At 39.6% G+C, this 21759-nt stretch overlaps 1 protein-coding gene across 14 annotated transcripts in view; it reads left to right on the top strand.

Annotated features, from left to right (window-relative positions):
- The window catches only part of kiaa1217 (KIAA1217 ortholog), a 222712-nt gene that overhangs the window by 189302 nt on the left and 11651 nt on the right, over positions 1 to 21759 (top strand). For 13 of the 14 annotated variants that reach the window (XM_066718324.1, XM_066718333.1, XM_066718316.1 and 10 more), the window contains 9 exons: positions 5522 to 6357; positions 10098 to 10202; positions 11154 to 11206; positions 13331 to 13500; positions 14972 to 15147; positions 17935 to 18071; positions 19068 to 19215; positions 20093 to 20618; positions 21425 to 21629. In XM_066718324.1, the coding sequence (XP_066574421.1) occupies positions 5522 to 6357; positions 10098 to 10202; positions 11154 to 11206; positions 13331 to 13500; positions 14972 to 15147; positions 17935 to 18071; positions 19068 to 19215; positions 20093 to 20618; positions 21425 to 21629 (2356 nt within the window). The remainder of the gene's footprint in view (positions 1 to 5521; positions 6358 to 10097; positions 10203 to 11153; positions 11207 to 13330; positions 13501 to 14971; positions 15148 to 17934; positions 18072 to 19067; positions 19216 to 20092; positions 20619 to 21424; positions 21630 to 21759) is intronic. The other variant, XM_066718300.1, reaches the window with a different exon arrangement.

The following is a 21759-nucleotide window of genomic DNA, read 5'->3' as shown; positions in this document are numbered from 1 at the left end:
CTTGATTTCTCAGAGAAATGACATGCACAAAGCAAATGATTTGCACCCGTTTAAACATGCTTGTTTGTGGAAGACAAAGGTTTCTGGCAATGAGATACAGTATAAGAATGATGTCCTTTGTGCGTAGCAGGGATTTGTAAGGGAACCACCCACACAGAAACCGCCTCATTTGTATTGCATGTGTTTATTGACATGGTTCTGAACATTTTCTGTGGATTTAAATTGTGAACTACTGCAATGGCTTAATATAAGGATCCTGCACATATTTTAGAGACAGTGAGAGGAAGCAGGTGCAATTACAGAGGTGACCTTGTGATGAAAATGCTGTGCAATACCACAAGCTCACACAATTAAGTTGACCCACGCAGTGTTGCTTAATAGAAAGGGGTTCAGTATCATCAGTATTTATGATCCCAAGGGTCATTTGTCTGTTGCAAGAGTTGATTACTTAAGGCAAACAGATTTTTTTCTTCATTTATCCGACACAGTGTTTGATTTAAGGGGGTGTATTTTGTTGAGGATAATTGGTGCAAAATAATTTTGACACAATACAGATGGAACTGCAGGCTTTGGCGAAGAGCACTACTTTATCACAGCTTCGTGGTAATGGCATGAGGAGGAGGTTAGTGTTGAAGGCCTTCTAGAGCAGAGGACATTATCGCAATTACGGTGTGAATTATCGCCCCGTCCTCTTTATTTGGATCATAAAGCCCCAAAGAGAACCTTTATCTGGGTATAACAGTCTCTTTGTATTTATTTTTTCATGAACCACTTCTTCGGTGAATTCAAATGTGTAAATATAAACTGTTATGTACATAAACTGTGATAAACATTTCATTAGAGTTGTATTGACTGAGCCTCCAATTTCAGGTTTTGGGTTTTTGTTTTATGTAATCCGATTTATCAGTAACAAGGAGCTCTTCTCTGAGCTGCAGCACTTTGGTTTGTAGACGTCCAAGGCTGTCAGACTCAGTCGCTTCATTACATGGCTCATACTGCGGTCCATTTCAGCTTCAGTACGTGTTCTGGAAATACAGTTTAAAGGGGCAAACAAGCTCAAAAATGAGATCCAGTGTGGCCTCCAGGTCAGGAAGTCCATGCAGGGCAGTCCCTCCAGGGTCTGACCTTACTGAGGCTCTGTTCTGGGCCTCCTTACCCAGGCCAGGCCCGGCAGCATCAGCTCTCGCCACAGTCAGTAATGTTCAGCACAGCACTCTCCCACTGAGATCATTTGTTTTAGATTGGAGCCCCCCTTCACACTCTTCAACCTCTCTTGCCACACAAATGGTATTCCGTCCACTCGACCCTTTCAGCAAAAGGCAGCATCGAGAGAAGGTCCCAGTTTTTTCATGAGACAGCTCTTTAACTTCTTTCATGGACGCATCCCGTTCAGGAGCTGGTCTTTGTGCCAGAGTTTATTCTTGGTTTTCTATACTCTGTCAAGAACTTGGATTTTTCTTGATGGTTGTCACACAGCAGTTGGATCATGGTTTAGTTAATTTCTTGATACTGCTAGCAGACTATTTCTGTCCGTTTTGTGCAGTGATTTATGAAATGACTGATGTGTTCAGCAGCTTGCAATAAAATTAGATTTGAAAGTAAATGAAAATGTTCACACTCATACAAGTAGCCAAAACATTCTCTAATCATAGCTTGGATCAGCAACTGGCCTTCAATTTCTCAATCCACTCGGCCAAACGCACATCCCATGGAGTTGCCAGGTGGGCTGGGCTTGATGTCACGCCAGTCCACCTACTCCCTCCACACGGCTGGCCGGTCAGCACCCACGACTGCTATAGCTCTGGAGTGGTGGGTGTGACAAAGTGGTGTGCGCTAAATTAAGCACTCTTCTGTACTTTAATTAATGAATTACACCAATTAAGAACTTATTTGTTTAATATAAAAACAACAGCACCATATTCTATGCCATTTGAGAGAACAAGTAACATTCAGTCTTCCGTATCGTATGTGGATTTGGTAAGCTTTATGAGATCCACTCAGGAAAAACATGCTGTCAGCCTAATGTGATTTAAACTGGAATGTAGGTATGTGATTAGTCTTCAAAACCCAAATCCACTAAATGTAAAACAGATGCCCCTGTGGTATGGTTGTGCTCTTTAAATCTTTTTTCCAACAACCTAAATATGCCTTCCCAGTTCTACCTTTTAAGGTAATAGTACTGTAAATTGACACAATACATAGTTCAGGTATGGTGTATTTTGATAGTGTTTTACAGCAGTTTGGACTTGTTGAAGATGAAAGACTCTCATTGCTTGACAAACTACAGCTGTTTATAATAATTAAATTCCATGAGCACACGGTATGTGACTCCATTTTGTATTTATGGGTGATACCAACATGAGAGATTTCACATAAGGAAAACTTGACATTGTAAAAGAATGGAAAAAATAAAAAAGTGAATTATCTGTGGTTAATGTAACATGAACATAAGCATACATCACCATTTATTTCTTTTTAATCTTCCAGTTTAATGGATCTCACCTGGACAATGACAGTTTATTTTTGTAAAGTCTAAAGGTTTAATTTGAAATCTGGGATGTGTATAATAATATATCTCTCTACTCCTTAAATGAGTTTGTCGTGGTGTTCTAGGAATAGCAAAGGGAAGTTATGTGAGGCATTTCACAAGCTAGGATATTCAATACTGCTGCTGCCTATTTCCTGAGAGCGTTCACTGCAGATTTGTTGCAGAAGATCAACTATCACTACTGGAACCCTGGGCAATAAATGTAAGAATTTAGCTTAGCTAATAGGAAACAAATATATTTGCCATCAGTGTTACTGTAGCATTTTATTGTGAGCAACATAAATAGTGGTTTAAGTTTCATTTTGTTTACTGCTAAAATAAAGTTGCACATCATGTAAATTACATTAAAATATATGGAATTTCATTAATGCCTTTTACTACCAGAGTTTTTTGGATTATTTATCAAACCCTTAGGACACTCGAAATTAATGTTATTTTTGGACGATGAGGGCCTGCTTCCATTCTACCTGTAGCGCTATCAGATACAGACAGCGTATCTGCAACATCTGATACCTGTGAATTGTGTGTTTTGTTTCTCTGGATCCAGACATGAGATCCTGCAGATCTGGCTTGGGTTTCTGTTTATTTCTGAACTGGATGAAGTTGTTGAACACTGATATAGCAGCTTTGTTTTCCACTTTTCTTGTTTTGCTCTAGTCTTGCCCCCGGCACATACAAATACAATCCACAATCACACCCTCTCTTACGTGCACATTATTTTTAGTTTGGAAAAAAAAAACATAGAAGAAGAAGAACATTTAGAAAAGGACTTTAGCACAATGTTTAAATATTGGTGTGTAAATACTTTTTGAACTTGTGTAAATGTATAAAAAGAATGCTCTCATCTAAAATATGTATAGTGTATGAGATGTACCATAAACAAATGTTCCTGTGATAAGGATGGACCATAATGAATTACTTTGTGCATTTTTTTTAAAACCCTTAAGCAATGCTGTGATGAACTCATTATTGATCTGTAAACATATTAGTCTCGGACAAGATTGTCCATCCACTGGAAAATTATGCACTTTTAACATGAACATTGTGAGAGAGTTTTTTGTTGTGCACTTTACGAGAGGGTGTAGCCTATATATTCCTTGACATATGTTTTTCTGTCTCACCACTCCAGATATGCCAATTAACATGTACACCTACATTGCTATTAGGTCAAACTCTTCATGCTGCATTTTAGTGTTGTGGAAACAAATTTGATGTTTTCTTTTTTCTACGGTGCCCCTGAGCTGAAGTACTATAAATGAAATTCTCTTTTAAAAGTCTAAACAAGCCTTGAAACCAAATGTAATCCTAACCTTGGAGCCACCTGTCCCAAGGCTTTCACTAATCTTGCCAAATCTTCTTTTGGGAGGTGGGGGGCAGGGGATAAAATGAGGTCATTGTCTGTACTGTGGCATCATTTCACATTTTTATCAAAATGTAAATAATGATTTCAAAGAAAGATCCGAAACAAAAGCCCTGTTAAATATTTTGTACCTGTGGTTGGGGAGGAAAATGCATCTTGGTTTGCATCTCAATAATAGCATACTGGGCTCTCTTAAATAATTCTGTAAAGTTGTACTTCCTTCCATGTTTTCTTTGAAGCAGACTAAAGTTTATGCAAATACATTTATTTTCCATATTTCTGCCAATCATTCTCAGTGCTCTGCAGTCTATTGAAGTCACTAAAACTCGGTAAATGGAAACAGAAGTCTGGCCTTTTATGAAGTGATTCACTGGTTGCAGGCTTTGTACATTTTATGTACGCACTTACTGAAATCCATGTGTTCATTTCTACTGTTTTGATTTCAAAACTCACGGTCACAGTTTTATGATCATGGTTCACACATTTCTCCAGCTGTGAATCTTGTGCAGACAATCAAGCATTTTCATGTAAGATTGTTCTAGCATATAGTATCTTTAGTAAGACCCTCTTAGTAGGGAAAATGCACTGCTGTCTGCGCTGCTGTCTGCACTGCTATTTCTAGCCTAATTAGAAATACGTTTAGCTAAATTACAATGACGAAGCCATAAAATATTGCGAAGGAGGAAGAGTCATTAGTCTTTTGCAAGGATGGGTTTTTGTTCTTCAGAGTCAGTAAAGCCATTAAAGTATCTAATCTAAAAATAAAATGACAGGATATAACAACAAATTCCCATATCTTATTCAATGAATGCAGGCAGATGCTGCGTAACCTCGGCTCTTGAATGGCTCTTTGTGAGCACTTGATAATGCATCCTCTGTGACAGCTCGGTTATGGGAGTGTAATTTTCTTCTGGTGAATGATCACAACAGTGTTACAGATTGTAATGGTTTTTACCTGTAAATTATAGGTGGTCTTAAATAAGGCTTCGATAGGTTTTATGGTTGTAAGTGACAGAAAATGTTTTTAAAGGCTGCACCTAAGTCAGTATGAATTGAACAGATCTGTCAGTAAGGAAACGATAGAATACATATGTTCAAGACCCTGGGTAAACAGAAAGAAAGAAACACTTTGTAACTATTGGATTTCTTTAACAATATAACTGTTCTGTGACCCTTCATGCACATCTTGTTTTCAGATCAAATATAGTTTTAGGAATCAATTAAGACACATGTTTTTAATACAAGAGGGGGGAAAACTGCTTATAGGCAAATTTTCCTCAAATGTTTTCAGTCTAGGTAACCTAAATGCAACTCCAGGTAATTCAAAGCCTGCTGAAGCTGCTGCATTCCCTCCAAACCTGTGGTTTAAAATAAACATTCATGGTAGAAGAAATGGCAAGATTTGTTTATAGCAACTTGGCCACAAAAACACAGGGGACATACAAAACAGGAATTGCCTCCAGAAACAGGGAACAATGTGCCTCTAACAGTTTGAGGGGACGCTGCCTGAAGTATGTTTTGAGTCAACAATCCCAAAAGGTAATTTTTCTTCTGGTGTCCAATCATAGATAATAAATATGTTTTTTGTTTGTGTGTGTTTTTCTTAATTACAGATGCACAGGGAAATACTGTACGCTACCAGGGAGGGACAACACACTATGCGTCAAGCTATGGGCCCTCCACCTCCGCATGCCATTCAGAGCCCGATTCCTCCTCCCAACGCTCACTCGATGCCACCGTCGCCCTCCAGGATCCCCTACGGGCCTCGTGCTATGGTCATGGCAGGAAGTGCCACGATCCCTCGGGACCGCCTGCCTAGCGTCCCTCCCTCCAGATCGATCTCCCCCTGCCCAAGTGCCATCCTAGAGAGGAGAGACGTCAAACCCGATGAAGACCTGGGCAATAAGAACGTGGCTCTTTTGCGGAGCGAAGGCCTCTATGCAGACCCCTACATGCTTCACGAGGCCCGTCTGAGCATTGCGTCTTCCCACAGCGGCCACCCGGGGGACATGGTGGACCACAGCATGGGCTATGCTCGCGGCTCCAGAGCAGCCGGCTCGTATGCCACCGCTACTATGACAACAGAGATGATGGAGCATCAGACCCTGTACAGACAGAAGTCCAGGAAATATGGCGACAGCCATTTGCCAACTTTGGGTTCAAAAACGCCACCGCCTTCCCCCCACAGAATGGGGGGGGACGTGAGGTTGATAGATATCCACACTGGGCAGGCACCACACGTGCCTCCTCAGACTGTTCAGCTTGAGAGGTCTTCTCCCGTCCGTCTCTCCTTTAAGAAGGACGCTGGCAATTCAGTGGCTTTGGAAACCGTAACCAAGACACGGAGCAACATGGCCTCACCTGTCATTCCTGACGTCCCATTAGGACACGGGGATAAGTCAGTCCCGGGACATGGCCTGCCTGCATCACCGAATGACCCTCAGACCAGGTAAGCTCGCTGATAGGTTCCACTTGTGAGAAAGACGAAGAGAAAAGGCCAGTGATTGGTTCGATGAAAATACGTAATTCTCAAGGTTGTCTATTGTTATGCACTTACAGTTCTGTATTTTTAATCCCAGCTCAGCCTCAGATTTAGTGACACCCTGGAGGCAAGTTACTTTATCTCCTGTGCCTGTGCTCATTCAACTGTAAAACTGTCCCCAACTCAATAAAGTGGGTTATCTCTGGGATAACCTTCAAAAGGATTTCAAATCTCTGTGGCCGCCAAAATAGGCATCAAGTGTTGTAAAGCTCCTTTCCTCCCCCCTTCCACCAAATTCCAATTCTTGTACATAATAGCATCATTTGTCTTTCTGCAGTGTGCCCATTTTGCCACACTTTTTTTTGTCTTTATCAACCCAGCCTTTTTGAATGTTATTTTAAACTCTGGTGCGATATTTGACTCAAGGGCAGAGCAAATATTTACAGGAAACGGTATTAGAAATATATCCCAGCTCTAAAATCGAAGGTTGTTTTATTGGCTTTTATATCAAGAGGGGCTTAGATCAGTCAAGCTCTCGTGAACGGCAAAGAAAATATTGACAGGAGGTATGACAAGTACTTCTGAACAATGGTGGATGAATTAATTCTCAGACACAAGAAAGCAGGGGCAGGGAATCAAACGGATTTGAGGTTTTACCAAGACCACCTGTACAAACAGTCCTTTCACATGTTTATTTCTAACAAGAACAAGGAAAGTTGAAAAGTGCTGGCACTGCGCTGATACCAATTAAAATGATGAGGTTTTTTAATTAGCGACAGGCCAAAATCCGAGACAGCTTTTCAAGTCAGACCCCTTTAATGTCCTGCCCTCTAATTGGAATTTCAAATATATATACATATACCAAAGAGCTGTAATTTACTGAAAGTGAGCATTGCAGGTAAGAAGTACCAATACATATTCTCTTGATTTTAGTCAAAAGCCACCCGCTCCTGTGCTATATTCTCCCTGCTGTACTCCAGTTAAGATGGTCTAATTGTATTTTCAGATCATATGAAAACAATGACTGAACTGTGTTGTCCTTAAAAAAAGGTTTCATTGCTGCTAATTAAACCATGAGGAAAAGACATTTCTTCAAGAAGCCCATGTCAGATTCTGTGGTCTGTCCTCTCTCAAAACCCGCTGGTCTCTTTGAAGTTTCAATAACAGGTCTGCGTTACAAGGAAAGAGCCAAGGCTCAGGGAAGCATAACTAAAACTTAATACATCCATAACAATGTTTTTACAAGAAGCAATATAAGTTCCTTTTCATCAGCTGTGCAAACGGATCACCCTCTGAACATAAAGTTATTTGAGGATGATTAAAAGTCCATCATGAGATTTTCATTATTCCACGAGTTTGCTAATAACCCACAGTTGAATGTTTTAAAAGTAGCCGCAGTTTAGGCAAACTCCCCATTTTGCTTGCGTAATTGTTACTTTACCTGTTGCAGATGGCCCTGATGAGGGGCTACAGATCACTATTGTTACAAACCCAATACTTTTTATGTTATGACTATTATAGATGATTGTAGTCTAATTAGTACAATAAAACAGAAACAAATTACAAATTTGTAAACAAATCAATACGATATATTACTCTTTGGTTCTGCTTTCTGAGGAATTTAAAGCCATCCTTGAAATTCTTGAATATGAATCTGTCCTGTCATTGACACATCGTGCAGCTGCTTGCTTTAATACTCCAGCAATGCAGCACAGCCCTTCTGATCAGAAACTTGTGCCCTGACTCAGACTGCTCTCTACACTGGCAAGCTGTCTTGATTCACTTAATGCTTCAGTTATTCTATATTTAATAAGGCTATGATCTTGTTTTCTGATTTATTTACTTTAGTTGTTGCTTTGTACTGGAAAATGCACAGTTTGAGTTTGTTTCAGCGAGTTACAGTGGACAACAGAGGTGTTTCTCATAATTTGGTAGCATTCTTATTTTGATCAAGTCTTAAATCCTCGGGGTGGACTGACTCTTTTAAGGAAGTGTACCAGAGAATAAACCCTGTAAGAATAAAATCAGAACAAATTGATCATTTATTTTGTTGGAGATGTGATCTGGAGGGTACAGATGGAATTTAACTTGGGGCAGGATGTTCCGTGACTTGAGGATGTTCACACAGAATTAGAAGAACTAAATTCACAAAGTATAAGCGGTATCAGGAGTGTCGGATTGATTCTGCAGGGAGAGAATTCCCCAGGGAAGGAAAGAGTCTTGAGCAGAAACTAATGCTTTTAGGTAATATAGATAAACTAATAAGCCAGAAACAAATGGCAAATTAACATGATATTATGACAGCATGATACATCAAGCAGGAATGCTACATTGTAGAAAAGGGACTTGATGTTGTTGGACAGTTTACTGACAGAACCCTCTGGTATAGTCTGACCTTGACCAGAAGAATTAATCTATTAGCCAGGAAAATTGTACAAAATGTGAAAACTTCTTTGCAAGGCATGTTTCAGTGTGCTTATCTAAGTTTCCAAATCACGTTTTGGAAGATGACGCAAGGTCCTGACAGCAGCATTAGCCTTATAGCAATTTCACTGACATTTTAAACCTGATGTTTCATTTGAACCTCCAGATTCATAGTAATTTCAAAGAACACTAGACCACGATATTCCTGAATCTTGTGAATGTGGGTGTTTATGATGTAAGAAACACAGAATAGCATTTTGGTAGAAACCCGTTGTTTTCAATAGTGTCATTGCCTTTGAAACCTGTGGAGTCAGATGTAAGAAGTGATGACACTATTTGTAAATCCACTTTCTACCAGGAGGAAAATAATAAGTTGTTCACAATTTGAAGTAAGAGGTTCAAATCATTATGTTTGAGTTGACACTGTGCTTGTTACATTAATAGTGTTTGGATGGCATAGTTTTGTTAATCCCTTGACAGCATTATTATTTTGTTCAATCTGTTTTCAATAGCAGGATAGCTTTTAAACCGCTGTGACATTTTTACAAACTACAGTGACTGGTGCTTTGAGATGCTGTTGGAATTAGAACAAACAAACCAATATATATATATATATATATATATATATATATATATATATATATATATATATATATATATATATATATATATATATATATATAAATCGTACTTGGAGATGTTTACTTTTTGGCTGCAGACTTCTGAGTGAATTTAACACTTTCTGTCTGTAAATGTTGTTAGCTGATAGATGAGGTTTGTTTATGTCTGGGATGTAAAAGGGGGAACAAACTCTTTTGACACAAAATAGAGCAGGGAGCAGATTTGGCAGATTTTCAAAGGCGTTCTGCATTAAAATAAAACAAGATAAGAGAAAAGCTGATAAACTGCTGATTAACTTAAGGAGTTGGGATGAGATAAAGTTGTTAAAGCAATACAGGTGGATTGAGAATTTTCACTTTTTTTTTTTTTTTTAATCCTATTGGCAAAAAGAATGTCAGAGTAAAATGATTGATTAGCAAAGAATCGGGAAAACAGAAGAATGCTGGTTATTGATTTATAACTTGTCAATGGATGCATAAATTGGCACTTATAGTTGAAAAGTGCTTTGTATCTTTATATTTATATATATATATATATTTGTTATAGGAAGTATAGTTTGGGTATCTAAACCATTTCTGAAGAAAGCCCTTGTTGCAGTTCATCATACATTAATGTTGGATATCACTGAGCCATATTAAAGATTGTTTGAATGTTTTCTGTAGAGAGCGAATGAAGGCCATGGAGCAGCAACTTGCCAGTTTGACAGGACTTGTTCAGAGTGCACTTTTAAAGGGGCCAAATGCAAGCGGTGCCAAGGAGGCTTCCAGGTAAGCGAGAACCGAAGAGTATGAGATTGAGTATCACAAGATATGGCTCACCTTCAGGGCAGAGAGGAATATAATAACATTCAATAAATTGGCTATTCTGTTTCATCTCCACCTACCATACAAAACTAGTATGGAATCTGCAAACAATATATGGGGGGAGGGAAGATATGAGCACAGGGTTACTTGTTACACAAACGCTTTTTGTTGTTTTTGTTTTTGTCTGTGCTCATTTATAATTGTTCCTGCCATCGAAATCAAAACATTGACCTCACTGCAAATCACAAAGTACAAACCTGTTCCCTATTGCAGTTTAATTTGTCAGAAGCCATTTTCTACTACTTATCTCGCGATTCATGGATAGGTGAAAGTTTTGGTTTGGTCTGGCCCTAAGAGGGGGAACGGAGACACACAAGCTATTTAAAGTACTGTAGCCTAAAAAAGCAGCGTTTTCTTTTTTCCTATTTTTCTGGCACTATTAAAGTAATATGTCTTTATATAAAAAAAAAATCTTAATTGTTAACATCTTGACAACTTTGAACAAATTTCTTAAATTAACTGTAAAGATTTGTACAAGGTGACAATCCAAGTGGATCTGTGAACAAAGATGTGTCCTCCAAATACCGTTGAAAAATTGGAAACAAAAAAAATGTTGCTTGAATTGTCCCGTCTGCAGGGCTTCAGGGGTTACCCTTTTTCAATACAGAATGACATTGTGGAGCAGCTTGGTGTACAGCACTGTCGTTTTCATATGTATGTGTCTGTTACAAACTATTTTCCTATGTTAGTAATTATTTCTTAAAACTGTACCTGTCTGGAAAAAGATTACGGTGTTTAACGCTTAGGTAAGCCCCTGTTAAAGGACATCTTGAAGCATCTTGAAGTGAGACGTCTTCCATCTTGAGCCAGTGTGTGATGAAGCATAACTGATGTGTTTCTTTAATTTCATTTTAGTGAGAAAAATGTGAAGACTGCCTCTCCTCCAGTCCACAGCACTCATGGTGGAGGTGAGAACTTGTTTTGATAACTTCATATATTTTTCGGTTTAATTAAAAAGTGCCTTCTGTGTGAAAAACGTGTTGAAGAACAAGTGTACAACTGTCACTGCCGACTCATTAACTCTACTCTACATTAACTTTACAATACATGGGAAGTGTTGATAAAATGTCCATAAATCAGCAGATGGAAACGTTACTATTGTCACTATGTGATTTAATTCAGACAACTATGTGAATGCCCACTTTCTTGTGGATGCATTCCTACTCTTTATGTGATGTCAAACATCAAGGGGAAAAAGGAAAAAAACACAAACTGATGTTTCCCTTTGCTGTCTAAAAATAACTTGAATAGCCTTCCAAGGTTTCTCATGACTGATTTTCCACTAATTGCATAAAATTGTGTTTTTTCTAAATGCTTGACAAAACGAGTGAAAAGAATGTTTCATCGGCTGTGATTTTGAAGGGATTTTCAGCTGAGTGTGTTTTATTAACCCTAGCTTTGTGTGGCAATGTCTCATTAAGTAGTGGATCAGAAGCAACCTTCAATCATAGCACCATGCACATAATAAGGCACTCAGACACCTTTCAGTGCACAAGAAACACCATCCTCTCAGAATCATTAGTAGTCATTTCATACAGTCCTCGTGCTGCAGCACCTTTCCGAGGTTAGCATTCGAGATGGTTGGTGTGCATCTCATTTTCACGTTACTGTCCTGCTGAGCTGTCACTAAAAAAAAGAAAAAGGAAAGAGACTCAAATTATTCTTTTTGTGTAGGAGATGGATTAGCATGCGAAAAACAAAGTTGAGTAACATTTGGATTACGGTCATTCAGATCTTCATTTACACAGGAAATTGTTTGCCATGTACAGCTGTAATCGGTGTCATAAGCCATTCGGAATTACACAACTGTCTGTGTAAGAGACTTTGTATTGGGTGATCTGTAAGGGCAGTGCATTTCATTTTCAAGACTGCCATCTGGGCACAATTAACTACTATGGATAGTTTATGGCAAATCTTTTATCTTTATGGAATATGGCCAAAATAATAATTTGTTTGTGATTCATGTCTTTGAGTATATTGTTTCTTTGCAGATGCCCCCTTATCAGGGCAACTTTCAATTAAGTATAAGTTTACTGTTTGTGTCTAGTTCTTTAAAATTATACTGCTTAGAATTGTATTTCTAGCCAAAATATGGATTCCTGATCGATGTCTGGGTCCTATCATTTTTATGGCTTCTCAGTTGTTGTTTTTTCTTGTTTAGTTTCATGTCATACTTTACCATCCAGAAGGTATTTTGTGTGACACAGTTTGCTTTCCTACCAAAAAGTATTTTGAGCAGAAATGAAGAGAAGATCAGAGAATTTGTAATAAACTATATATACAAATCTTAACAGGAAAAGTACATGCACTCTTCTATCTACTTTAAGGGCTGTTGTGCAGACCTTTAATCATTCATTGTTAGACCCCCCAAAATGCATGTTCATATAAAGAATTGACTCCACAGGTAAATCGCTCCATTCTTCAATGTAACTCAGTAATGCTGACTCGGTTTTAATTTTGAATACTGGCAGCCTGCTTTATTAAACTGCCTCGGAGAATCGTCTGCATGTGAGCATCATTATTATAAAACATATTAGGTCAGGTCCAGTTGTTAGCATCTCAGACTGTAGTTTCTGAGTTATTTTGCACAGCATCCAATGCTGTCAAAAAAGAAACCTACAGAGTTTTCTAAGGGTGTGGGGATTTTATTTTATTATATATTGACTCATTTTATATAGTTTGTCGGGGGAATTGGGTGTCAGGGAAAATGTGATATAATGTACTGTATTGCACCTTTACTGAATATCCATGGGGTTAAATATTGCAATGTTTGTTGCAGCTGCTAACAGACTTCTCCTAACATGCATGAGTAGCTTTTCTTTTATTCAGAGCAGTAGCAGATCAGGCATCAGGTTGCAGCCGTGCAAGTGTGAAACAGTCTTTCCACAGTAATGCAGCCAGCCCAATGGGGAATCAATTTCTACACCTCGTTTTGCAGTATACCCCAAGTAAATCTGAGCAAAATGACCTCTTATCACTCAATTTTTATTCCGACTTCAATCCATATTTCTTTGTTGTGTTTTTTGATGTAGTTGTTTCTAGTACTCCAGCAGTGAAGAGCACAGTGGTGACTGTCGAGACCTCGGCAGTGAACACGCTCCCCCCCCCCAGCAGCCCCACGCCAGTTCAAGTGAATCTGATCAATTTCAGAAGGAATGTCTCTGACCTCCGGCTGCAGCTCCACCAAATGAGACAGCTGCAGGTATCGGCGTCTTACTATTTAACTTCTTTATTATAGCATTCATCAAAAGTGTGTTTTTTTTCCTGCCTGGCAGATTCTCAGTCTCATTTTGTTCCTCCCAGAGGGTAAATCCATGAAGAATTTCTCCCTTAAAGCTTATTTTGGTATTTTGCATGTATTACTCTAAATTAGCCGACTGAAGTCACTGGAAAAAAATGTGTATAAAGCCTTGTAAGAATCCAGGACCATGGTGGCAAAATAAACAAATCCACAATATAAAATCCGACAGCCAGAATAAAGCATCTGGACTGAAATCTAAATACAGTGTAAAATTGTGCTGAATGCAAGCACATAGTGAGACAGCTGTAGGTCAGCTGGTTCATCAGTCTATGCTGCTTTTATCTTCTTTTCTCACATTTATCATAATTTAATATTTATTTTTTCCTAATATGGGCTCAAAATCAATGCAGTCAATTTCCATTATGCCACAGAACTGTATATATTGCAACGTGCTACGCATTTTAAAATATCACTTAGAAACTGGGTGAACTTGAGTGGGTATTTCAGAATTTTTACTGTCACCAGTGATTTATTGTGCTAACTTCCTCACTGTGTGTTTGGCAGCAGAATGTTATTAGGACTGTTGAAAATTTAACAGCATCAATTTTATTATGTGCTGAGAAACTTCTGCATGAAATGTACTGGATCCCAGAGTTACTTAATTAGGAACAGTGGTAATTAAACCAGACAGATTGCCTGCAGTGATGTTTCTTTTCTCAAAATGCAGATGTATTTATAATTCAAACTAAAAATGGTTTTCTGTTTGTATATTAAATTATGCTTCCTTTCAGCTATTTGGTTTCTTTCTCTATGAATATAATAATTGGATTGCCAGCTGGCTGAATTCATTTTTTCACAGTGACAATTCAATTGTTTTGACCACTCCTTTTTGACAGTAGAATACTAATTACCTTGCATTTTAACCAAGTGGCACTAATTATATTCAGGAAAAGTGGCATTGGCAATGCATCATTTCTTAAATATTTAGCTCCCTGCTTCTGTAAAATAGATTGAGAGACGACCATGACTTACATTTTTATGAATAATTAGATGTGTTTTTAAATGGTGTTACTTTACAGATATTTCTGGATGGCGGTGAATGATGGGTAATCTAAATAAGGGCACTAAGAGTCCTCTAGTGAAGTCAGTGATACTAACAATGGAGAGTAATTGTATAGAAATAGAAGCAAAATGCTGATTGGATTAAGAAAAGTCAAATGTATAACTATTTGCTTTCAAATCATGCCAACTTTGTTTTGATAGTACAGGGTTCTTTCATCTAAGTTATGTATATTTCGTACTTAATTGAAAATTGAAATGAAGTCCCATTGCCATACAAATGAGAAGAGTGCTGTGGGGTGTAGGGGGCACACTGCCCTACAGGGGAGTCTCTGCCCAGTTGCTGACACAGGATCTGGTGTTTGTGCGGCAGCTGCAGAACCAGGAGGCGCTGAGGCTGATGCTGAAGAGGGCGGAGCAGGAGATCAGTGGTAAGGTGGCGGAGACGGTGCGGAGACTGGAGGACCCGGTGCAGAGGCAGAGAGTGATGGTGGAAGAGGAGCGGCAGAAATACCTGGCAATGGAGGAGAAGATCCTCATGAAGCTCTGGTAAGAGTCCTCTGCCATTCCCAGTCACCCCCGCTACTCACCGCCCATAATGTGTTGAGTGCGTTCAGAGTAAAGAGAAAAGAAAGGGATGCTCATGTGCCCTCTGAAGCAATGAAGCAAAACAGAGCAAAACATTGGTTGTCCTGGGTTCAGAGGAACTGGTTAGCTGGGAGATCAGTGAACAATAATTACAACACTTTCAAAAAATCGAAAGCTCTGGAAGTAGAGAAGGAGCCAGGGCCCTCTGTCTTAACTGTTGTTAAGCTTGGAAGGAGCTCCACTATTTATTGACATTATATGAGTTTTAACAGGAATCTGAAACTTAACAGGAAGCCGGCATCAGGAAGCCAGCACAGGGCTCGAGTTTCCTCTTTCCTCACTTCCTGTCTGATTGATGCAGTATTTTAAACAAGCTGCACAGAACTGTTACAGAATTAGCAAAGGCAGATGAAAGATCACTTAATCCAGTCCGCATGGCTTTCCGGAACAACAGCCTCCCACATTCTGCCGAGAGTAAGATCATTAATACCTATTAATGCCTTTGTTTAACAAGCTAGGTCAAACTGCGCTTCACATTGACAGTGATAAACATTTACATAGATAAACATCTTGAACACAATAGACTTGCTTTTGGAGAATTAGTCAGAGCAGGGGGGAATTAACCCAGCCAGGGCTTTTGCTGGTATTTCGCCAAAACATTTACAGCTTTACAGCTCCTGTTCAAAAGAATGTTAATGAAGCCAGTTAGTCTTTGGTTTGGTGCCTTATCTGAAGGAATGTGGCACTAACAAAACCGCACCTTATAAACCGGGCCATTGTCTGTGGTTTGGCTCTGAGGGCCGAATGTAGCCTGCTGAGCCAACCTTTTTTGGGCCCTGAAGCCTTAATTAAACACCAGTCAGGCCAAGTGTGGGATACCCCCCACCAGTGACGCAGACCTACCTGTAACTTTCCTCACAACTCCATGGTTTGTGTTGGAAACAGTAGCATTTTATTGAATTTCTTAGTGTTAAATTACAGTGCATTATGAAGTTCTATATAGAACATGGTTTAGGCTGAGTATATTTAAGAGTAATCATTTCAAAAGCAGAAAGGGGAAAAACTGTGCTGAAATTATTTAACTTCAAAAGGAAAGTGTGTTTTTCACAAGATCCCTTGTGTACTCTGCTACACATGACTTGACCAATTTGGTTATACCTCATATCACCAGTAGCAGTGAGAAGCAGTTTTGCAGGGCCTTACTATGTGAACGAGCTTGAACTGAAATGTTGGCTTGTTTTCTCACCTCTGTACAAGTCCAACCTGTTTTCATTCTGTCATCGTGTGCCCTTCAGTTTGGCATTTTCCCAGTGACACCATGTTTAGCCTTCAGATAAGGTGGAATTGCGCAAAACCTGCCTTGAATATTCTTTTTCCTTTTTTATGTATTTTTGTCCCTCGACTCTGAAAGGTTTGAAATGGCACATAGACAGACAGTTAAACACTCATTCCAGGTCGTATGCAAATGTGCTCATTTACTTTCTGAGGAAGAGTATAGCAACCCAAAACATCTGGAGCCAGTTCCAAACCCTTGCAAGAGTTGGGGATTCGTTCAATAACATTACCAACGAACAAAGGTAGTTTTACTGCTCTGGAAAACATTTTGGAGACATCTTGTCTGTTTATTTTCGATACCATTTGGTTGTACTTTTATTTGTTATCTGACATAACACCTGTTGTTTTCAATTTACTCCCCCATAACAATTTCAAAAACAAGGTCAAAACAATTGTGGCTAACAATGTACCCAACTTATCTAAAGAAAAGGGAGCTGAGAGTAGTGCAGTGCAGATGCCAAGACATTGAAGGTCTGGACAGAAGGCCCGTGCTGAACATCTAAGCCAGGACTCATGAAACAATACGCTCCCATGTCAGCGAGAGCTTTGGCATCGTTTACCTTTATGGATACAGCACAGTCATTCGGCCTGTTTTCACTCATTGAATCGGTTTGAAATGAAATAAATGTTCCCTACTCCCTGTGGGAAGCTTCTGTTCCTCACTGTAGGCTGTGGAGAGATGCCTGCTGTGCAGAATTAGAGAGGAGAAAAAGCAGGATCCTTTCTGGGCAGAGGAGCTCAGAATCTGAGCTTTCTGCCAGGGAGAGGGAAGAGAAACTGCGAGCTTTCAGAGACGGCTGGGATACTTTCCCTAGCCTGAGTTTGGCCTTATGCTTCAGCAATTCTCAAACCATAGTGTCATATAATCGCCAGATATGTGAATGAGTCAACGCCAGAGCATTCTCTTTACATGGGGTTAGCCTAGCCATTACAAGCTATTTCTGTGTAGGTTTGTTTCTGTTTGTTATTTTGTGGTAGAATGCTTTTTTGTATTAGTTCACAGTTAATCAACACTGAATAAAATATATTTTCAAATTCACTTTTGCCATACGTTTGATTTGCAGTTTTCATTTTAGATATGGCTTTCTCCAGATTAAAGATATTTATTGTCAGATGAACTCATACTGCCCCCTAGTGTTTTCACTGGTTCCCTGCAGCATGTTCTTAATTTCATACTATAGTATGTTTCAGATACTACATATAATATGCATTTCATTGTATATATATAAGATTTAATTTTTCATTTATCATTGCACTGGTATCTTACAAGCAACCAGCACTCTATAGTGGTACAACAAGTAATGCACTATACATTGCTTTCTCTGTTTATCAAACATTTCAGCAGGGCTATATTTCTTTTAAATTTGATCTGGATTTGATTTAAGTTGTTTCTAATTGCCTTTTTCCATTTAGTGACCTGGAGAGGTATGTGGATTCGCTGAAGAAAGACTCGAGCTCAATTACCGTTCACAGAGCCGTCACTCTAAAGGATGTAGAAGAAGGGGCAGTTAGCCTGCGAAAAGTGGGGGAATCTTTGGCAGGACTCAAAGGTAAATTGACTGACTATATTTTTGCAAATCCATATTGATAAATACAAGTTTGTGCCCATAACCTAAGTATACAGTTTTAGACCTTTTTTTAGGTTAGGGGACTTCAATATTCCAATAGGGCTTTTTACAAAAAGTTGCTTCATCTTTTACGCCTCCTTTGATTAAACCTTAAACTGTAGTACTGTCTGTCTGCAAAATAAACCTTTTCATCAAATTAAGTTTGGGTACCTCTTAAAAACATTCCTCTTCAAAATAACATTTAAAATTATTATTGTGTGCAAAAGGTGTAACAAGATGATTTTCTGTTACTTTTCAAAGCTTTTAAATGTATGTGTTTTTTTTTAACCTCTGTTTGCTGTATTCTCTGTGTGATATGCATCAGTCTGTGATATATTTATGTTCTTAAAATGTGTATATATATATATATATATATATATATATATATATATATATATATATATATATATAATTTGTATTTGCCTTATGGATATTCATCCTCAAACTGTATTTTGGACATTGGTAAAAATACCTGAATTGGGTCTATTCAGACAGTTGTGTTGTGCAAACTGTTCACGTGTATTTGTACCAAGTTTCATTGCTCCACATTCAAGTGGGACACATCCCCTTGGAGGGCAGCCCAATGTGAGTACCATTTGGCTTGCGTGTGTGGAAGGCACACAGCTGCAATGGAACGGTTGAGTATTACATGGAAAATTGTCAGATGGCTCATCCCTCAGGGTCCCATTTGTATATCTACCAAACGCTATGGTTCTATGATGCAGGGTTTCTATGACAGAGTAGTTTGAATAGGCCAACTAACTTTATAAGTCTTAGTTGTAGGAAAAAACTTGATAGACATTGTTTTCAGCACTTGTTTCCATTCCTTGTTCGATCTGTTTCCAAGCTGTATCTCCGGCTGTAATTCACGGGTACTTGCTCCGGCCTGTACAGTCCAAGCTTGCTGACAAGGCGCATCTGTCTACCGTCCTTCCACAGGAGAGTTCCCCACACTGCAGAATAAGATGCGGGCTGTATTGCGTGTGGAAGTGGAGGCTGTCAAGTTCCTGAAAGAGGAGCCGCACAAGCTGGACAGCATGCTGAAACGAGTGAAGACACTCACTGAAATCCTGAGCGGGTTGAGAAGGTGCTGCTTTTGGTTCTATATTTGTGTACAAATACATAGCACTATGAAGCCTTGACAGTTTCCTACTAGGGAACAGCAGAAGGAGCTTCTTGTAATTCATGTTTTTTTCCCCTATTTTATTACCCACATGAGACCCATCAAGAGGAATGTCATAGCGTTATGATACTTCTTGAGAATACACATTGTAGTTTTGCTTGGCGAAGATGGGACAAGAATTGGAACTGGCTATTGGGTTAACACATTCTGTTGAACTTAGTATCATTGAATTTATGCTCTATCTGTCAAAACTATTTTCTTTCACATTAGTCAAATAGAAAATGAATGCAGACTCTTACTTGAAATCCTGCCAGTACTGTTTATCATCCTGGCAAAGCGGGCCTGATCTACACCGTACTGCACAAGATGTCTTCACTTTCCAAGGGTCTGTCACCAAAGGGACATATTTAATTGATAATGAGAATGACAGACTTGTCTCAACACATTTTTCTTGCTCACTTTAACATAAAGAACGAAAACTGTTACAGATGCATGGACTGTATCTGTCAATTCGGTGAGAGGAAAACAGGCGTTGCAGTATGTTGTTTACATAGAAACGGCTGTGGTAGTAAATTACAACCAGTTGTGGTAACCTTAAAGCTCAATAAAGGCTTCTCTGTTGACTCAGCCATAATATATTTTGATGACTGGCATTATTTACAGCAGCAGCTATTGTTAAATAAATGTTCAATAAGCATGTATGTGGAAGTATTGACTTTAACTGACAGGAGGCTTTGCTTTCATGCTACAAGTTGTGGTGTAACATTGAAATTACTTTCCTCAGTCTTCTAATATAACATTTGGGCTGTGTCTGAGAAATTGATTAATGTCTTCCGCACAGGAGTACCTCAGAGAATCTTCTAAAGGGCTCCGATCCTGCACAGGGAAAAACCACTACCACAGAGACCATTGTGGCTTTCACTGAATCTGAGTCTCCCAGTGCTGTTGCCATCTCAGCGCAGGAGCAGCCGAACTCCCCCACAGCTCTGCCCGAGCCCCAGAGCTCCTCCATCAAGTCAGAAGTGATGCCAACCTCCCCGGTGGTAATTCACCATGTCCAGAGCTCCCCAGTGCACATCCACCAGTCTCAGCACTCTGCCGTACTGGTCCACCACTCCAACAGCCCCCCAGTCACACCAACCCAGGGCCCAGATGCCCCCGTGTTGGTGCAGAGTAATGCAGAGAGCATGGAGCAGAGCCAGGAGACGAGCTCAGTCCTCCAGGTGCAGAAACCCTTGCAGAATCAGGAACACGCGGCCCCGGCATCAACAGCAGTGACCAACAATGGCGGCACCACACAGAGCCTCTTCATTGAGGAGATCCACACGAGCAGAAGCAAAACCAGAAACAGAGTTCTGTCCATCGAGGTGAATTTCAGGCCATTCTTTTTTGTTCGTTTTGTTTTTCAACTTTTCTCCATCTTGCCTAAAGGGATAATGTCAGGTAAATATAAAAGGTTTGGGTGGAGTTTGATTTTGATGGTTCATCCTAGATTGAGTTAAGGTTGGGTTAGGATTATGGTCTGGGTTAGTGTGCCCAGCACCAGGTCCAATCCAGAATTAGAACCCACAGATTGTGCTCGGTGGTAACATATCAATCTAGATCCAGATATAAAGCTGTCTGCAGCTCGCTGGGACAATAGTCTTGTAGGTTGTGTGCCATTACACTGTGTATAGGAACACTTCAGGAGATTCATTCTAGCAGTCAAACTCTTAGTGAACACGAAATAGGATCTGTTATAACAGTCCCTCTCCCAGCTTCCATATACCACTCGCGCATGTTGCCGTTCATTGATTGATTTAACTTTTCGGTCTTGATGCAGTACATACAATTTCTAAAAACGTCAAGATCCTCCGTAAGTTCCGACCACAAAAGCAATTACTGAGCACTGTGATCAATGCAATCAGAGAGGTCTCGGAGGAAGTTCTTTCTAGCAGAACCTGGGAGCTTATCAGATGTAATTCCTTTAATTTGTATGCATTTCCACTCTATTAGCGATAAGACCTGAAGACTATTTCCAGGTAATTATACCAATCCTGCTGCACAATTCTCCCGGAGAATTTAATTTGTAGAGCTGCGATTAAATGTGACCTCATGCTGGTCTTTAAGGGATTAAGGAAAAGAGTTTGCCCTGCTCCCGGAAAGATTAGGTTTAACTGGTGTTCTCTCACAGGCTGCGGAGAAGGAGTGGGAGGAGAAGAGGCAGAATATAGGGCACTACGATGGAAACGAATTTGAGAAGCTGCTGCAGGAGGCTCAGGCCAACATGATGAAAGGTATCCCAAACCTGGAAGTGGTCGAGGCAGAAGCACCTCCGGTCCCGCCGCCTCCCCACCAGGATGAGGTGGACACCCCCCACACCCTGGAGCAGCTGGCAGGTAGGGAGATTGGATCTGTTCAAGTATACCAGTCGAACGTTTCATCATTTCAGCAGTCCCCCCGAAAAAAACCAAGAAGTCATTTTCTGCCCACTTAAAAACACATAATAATTCAAAGAAGACATAACAC

Source organism: Amia ocellicauda, chromosome 2, assembly GCF_036373705.1.
Source record: "Amia ocellicauda isolate fAmiCal2 chromosome 2, fAmiCal2.hap1, whole genome shotgun sequence".
In the NCBI taxonomy this organism is placed as follows: domain Eukaryota; kingdom Metazoa; phylum Chordata; class Actinopteri; order Amiiformes; family Amiidae; genus Amia; species Amia ocellicauda.
The sequence above is the reverse complement of the archived record's forward strand: the minus strand, read 5'-3'. Positions and strand labels throughout refer to the sequence as shown.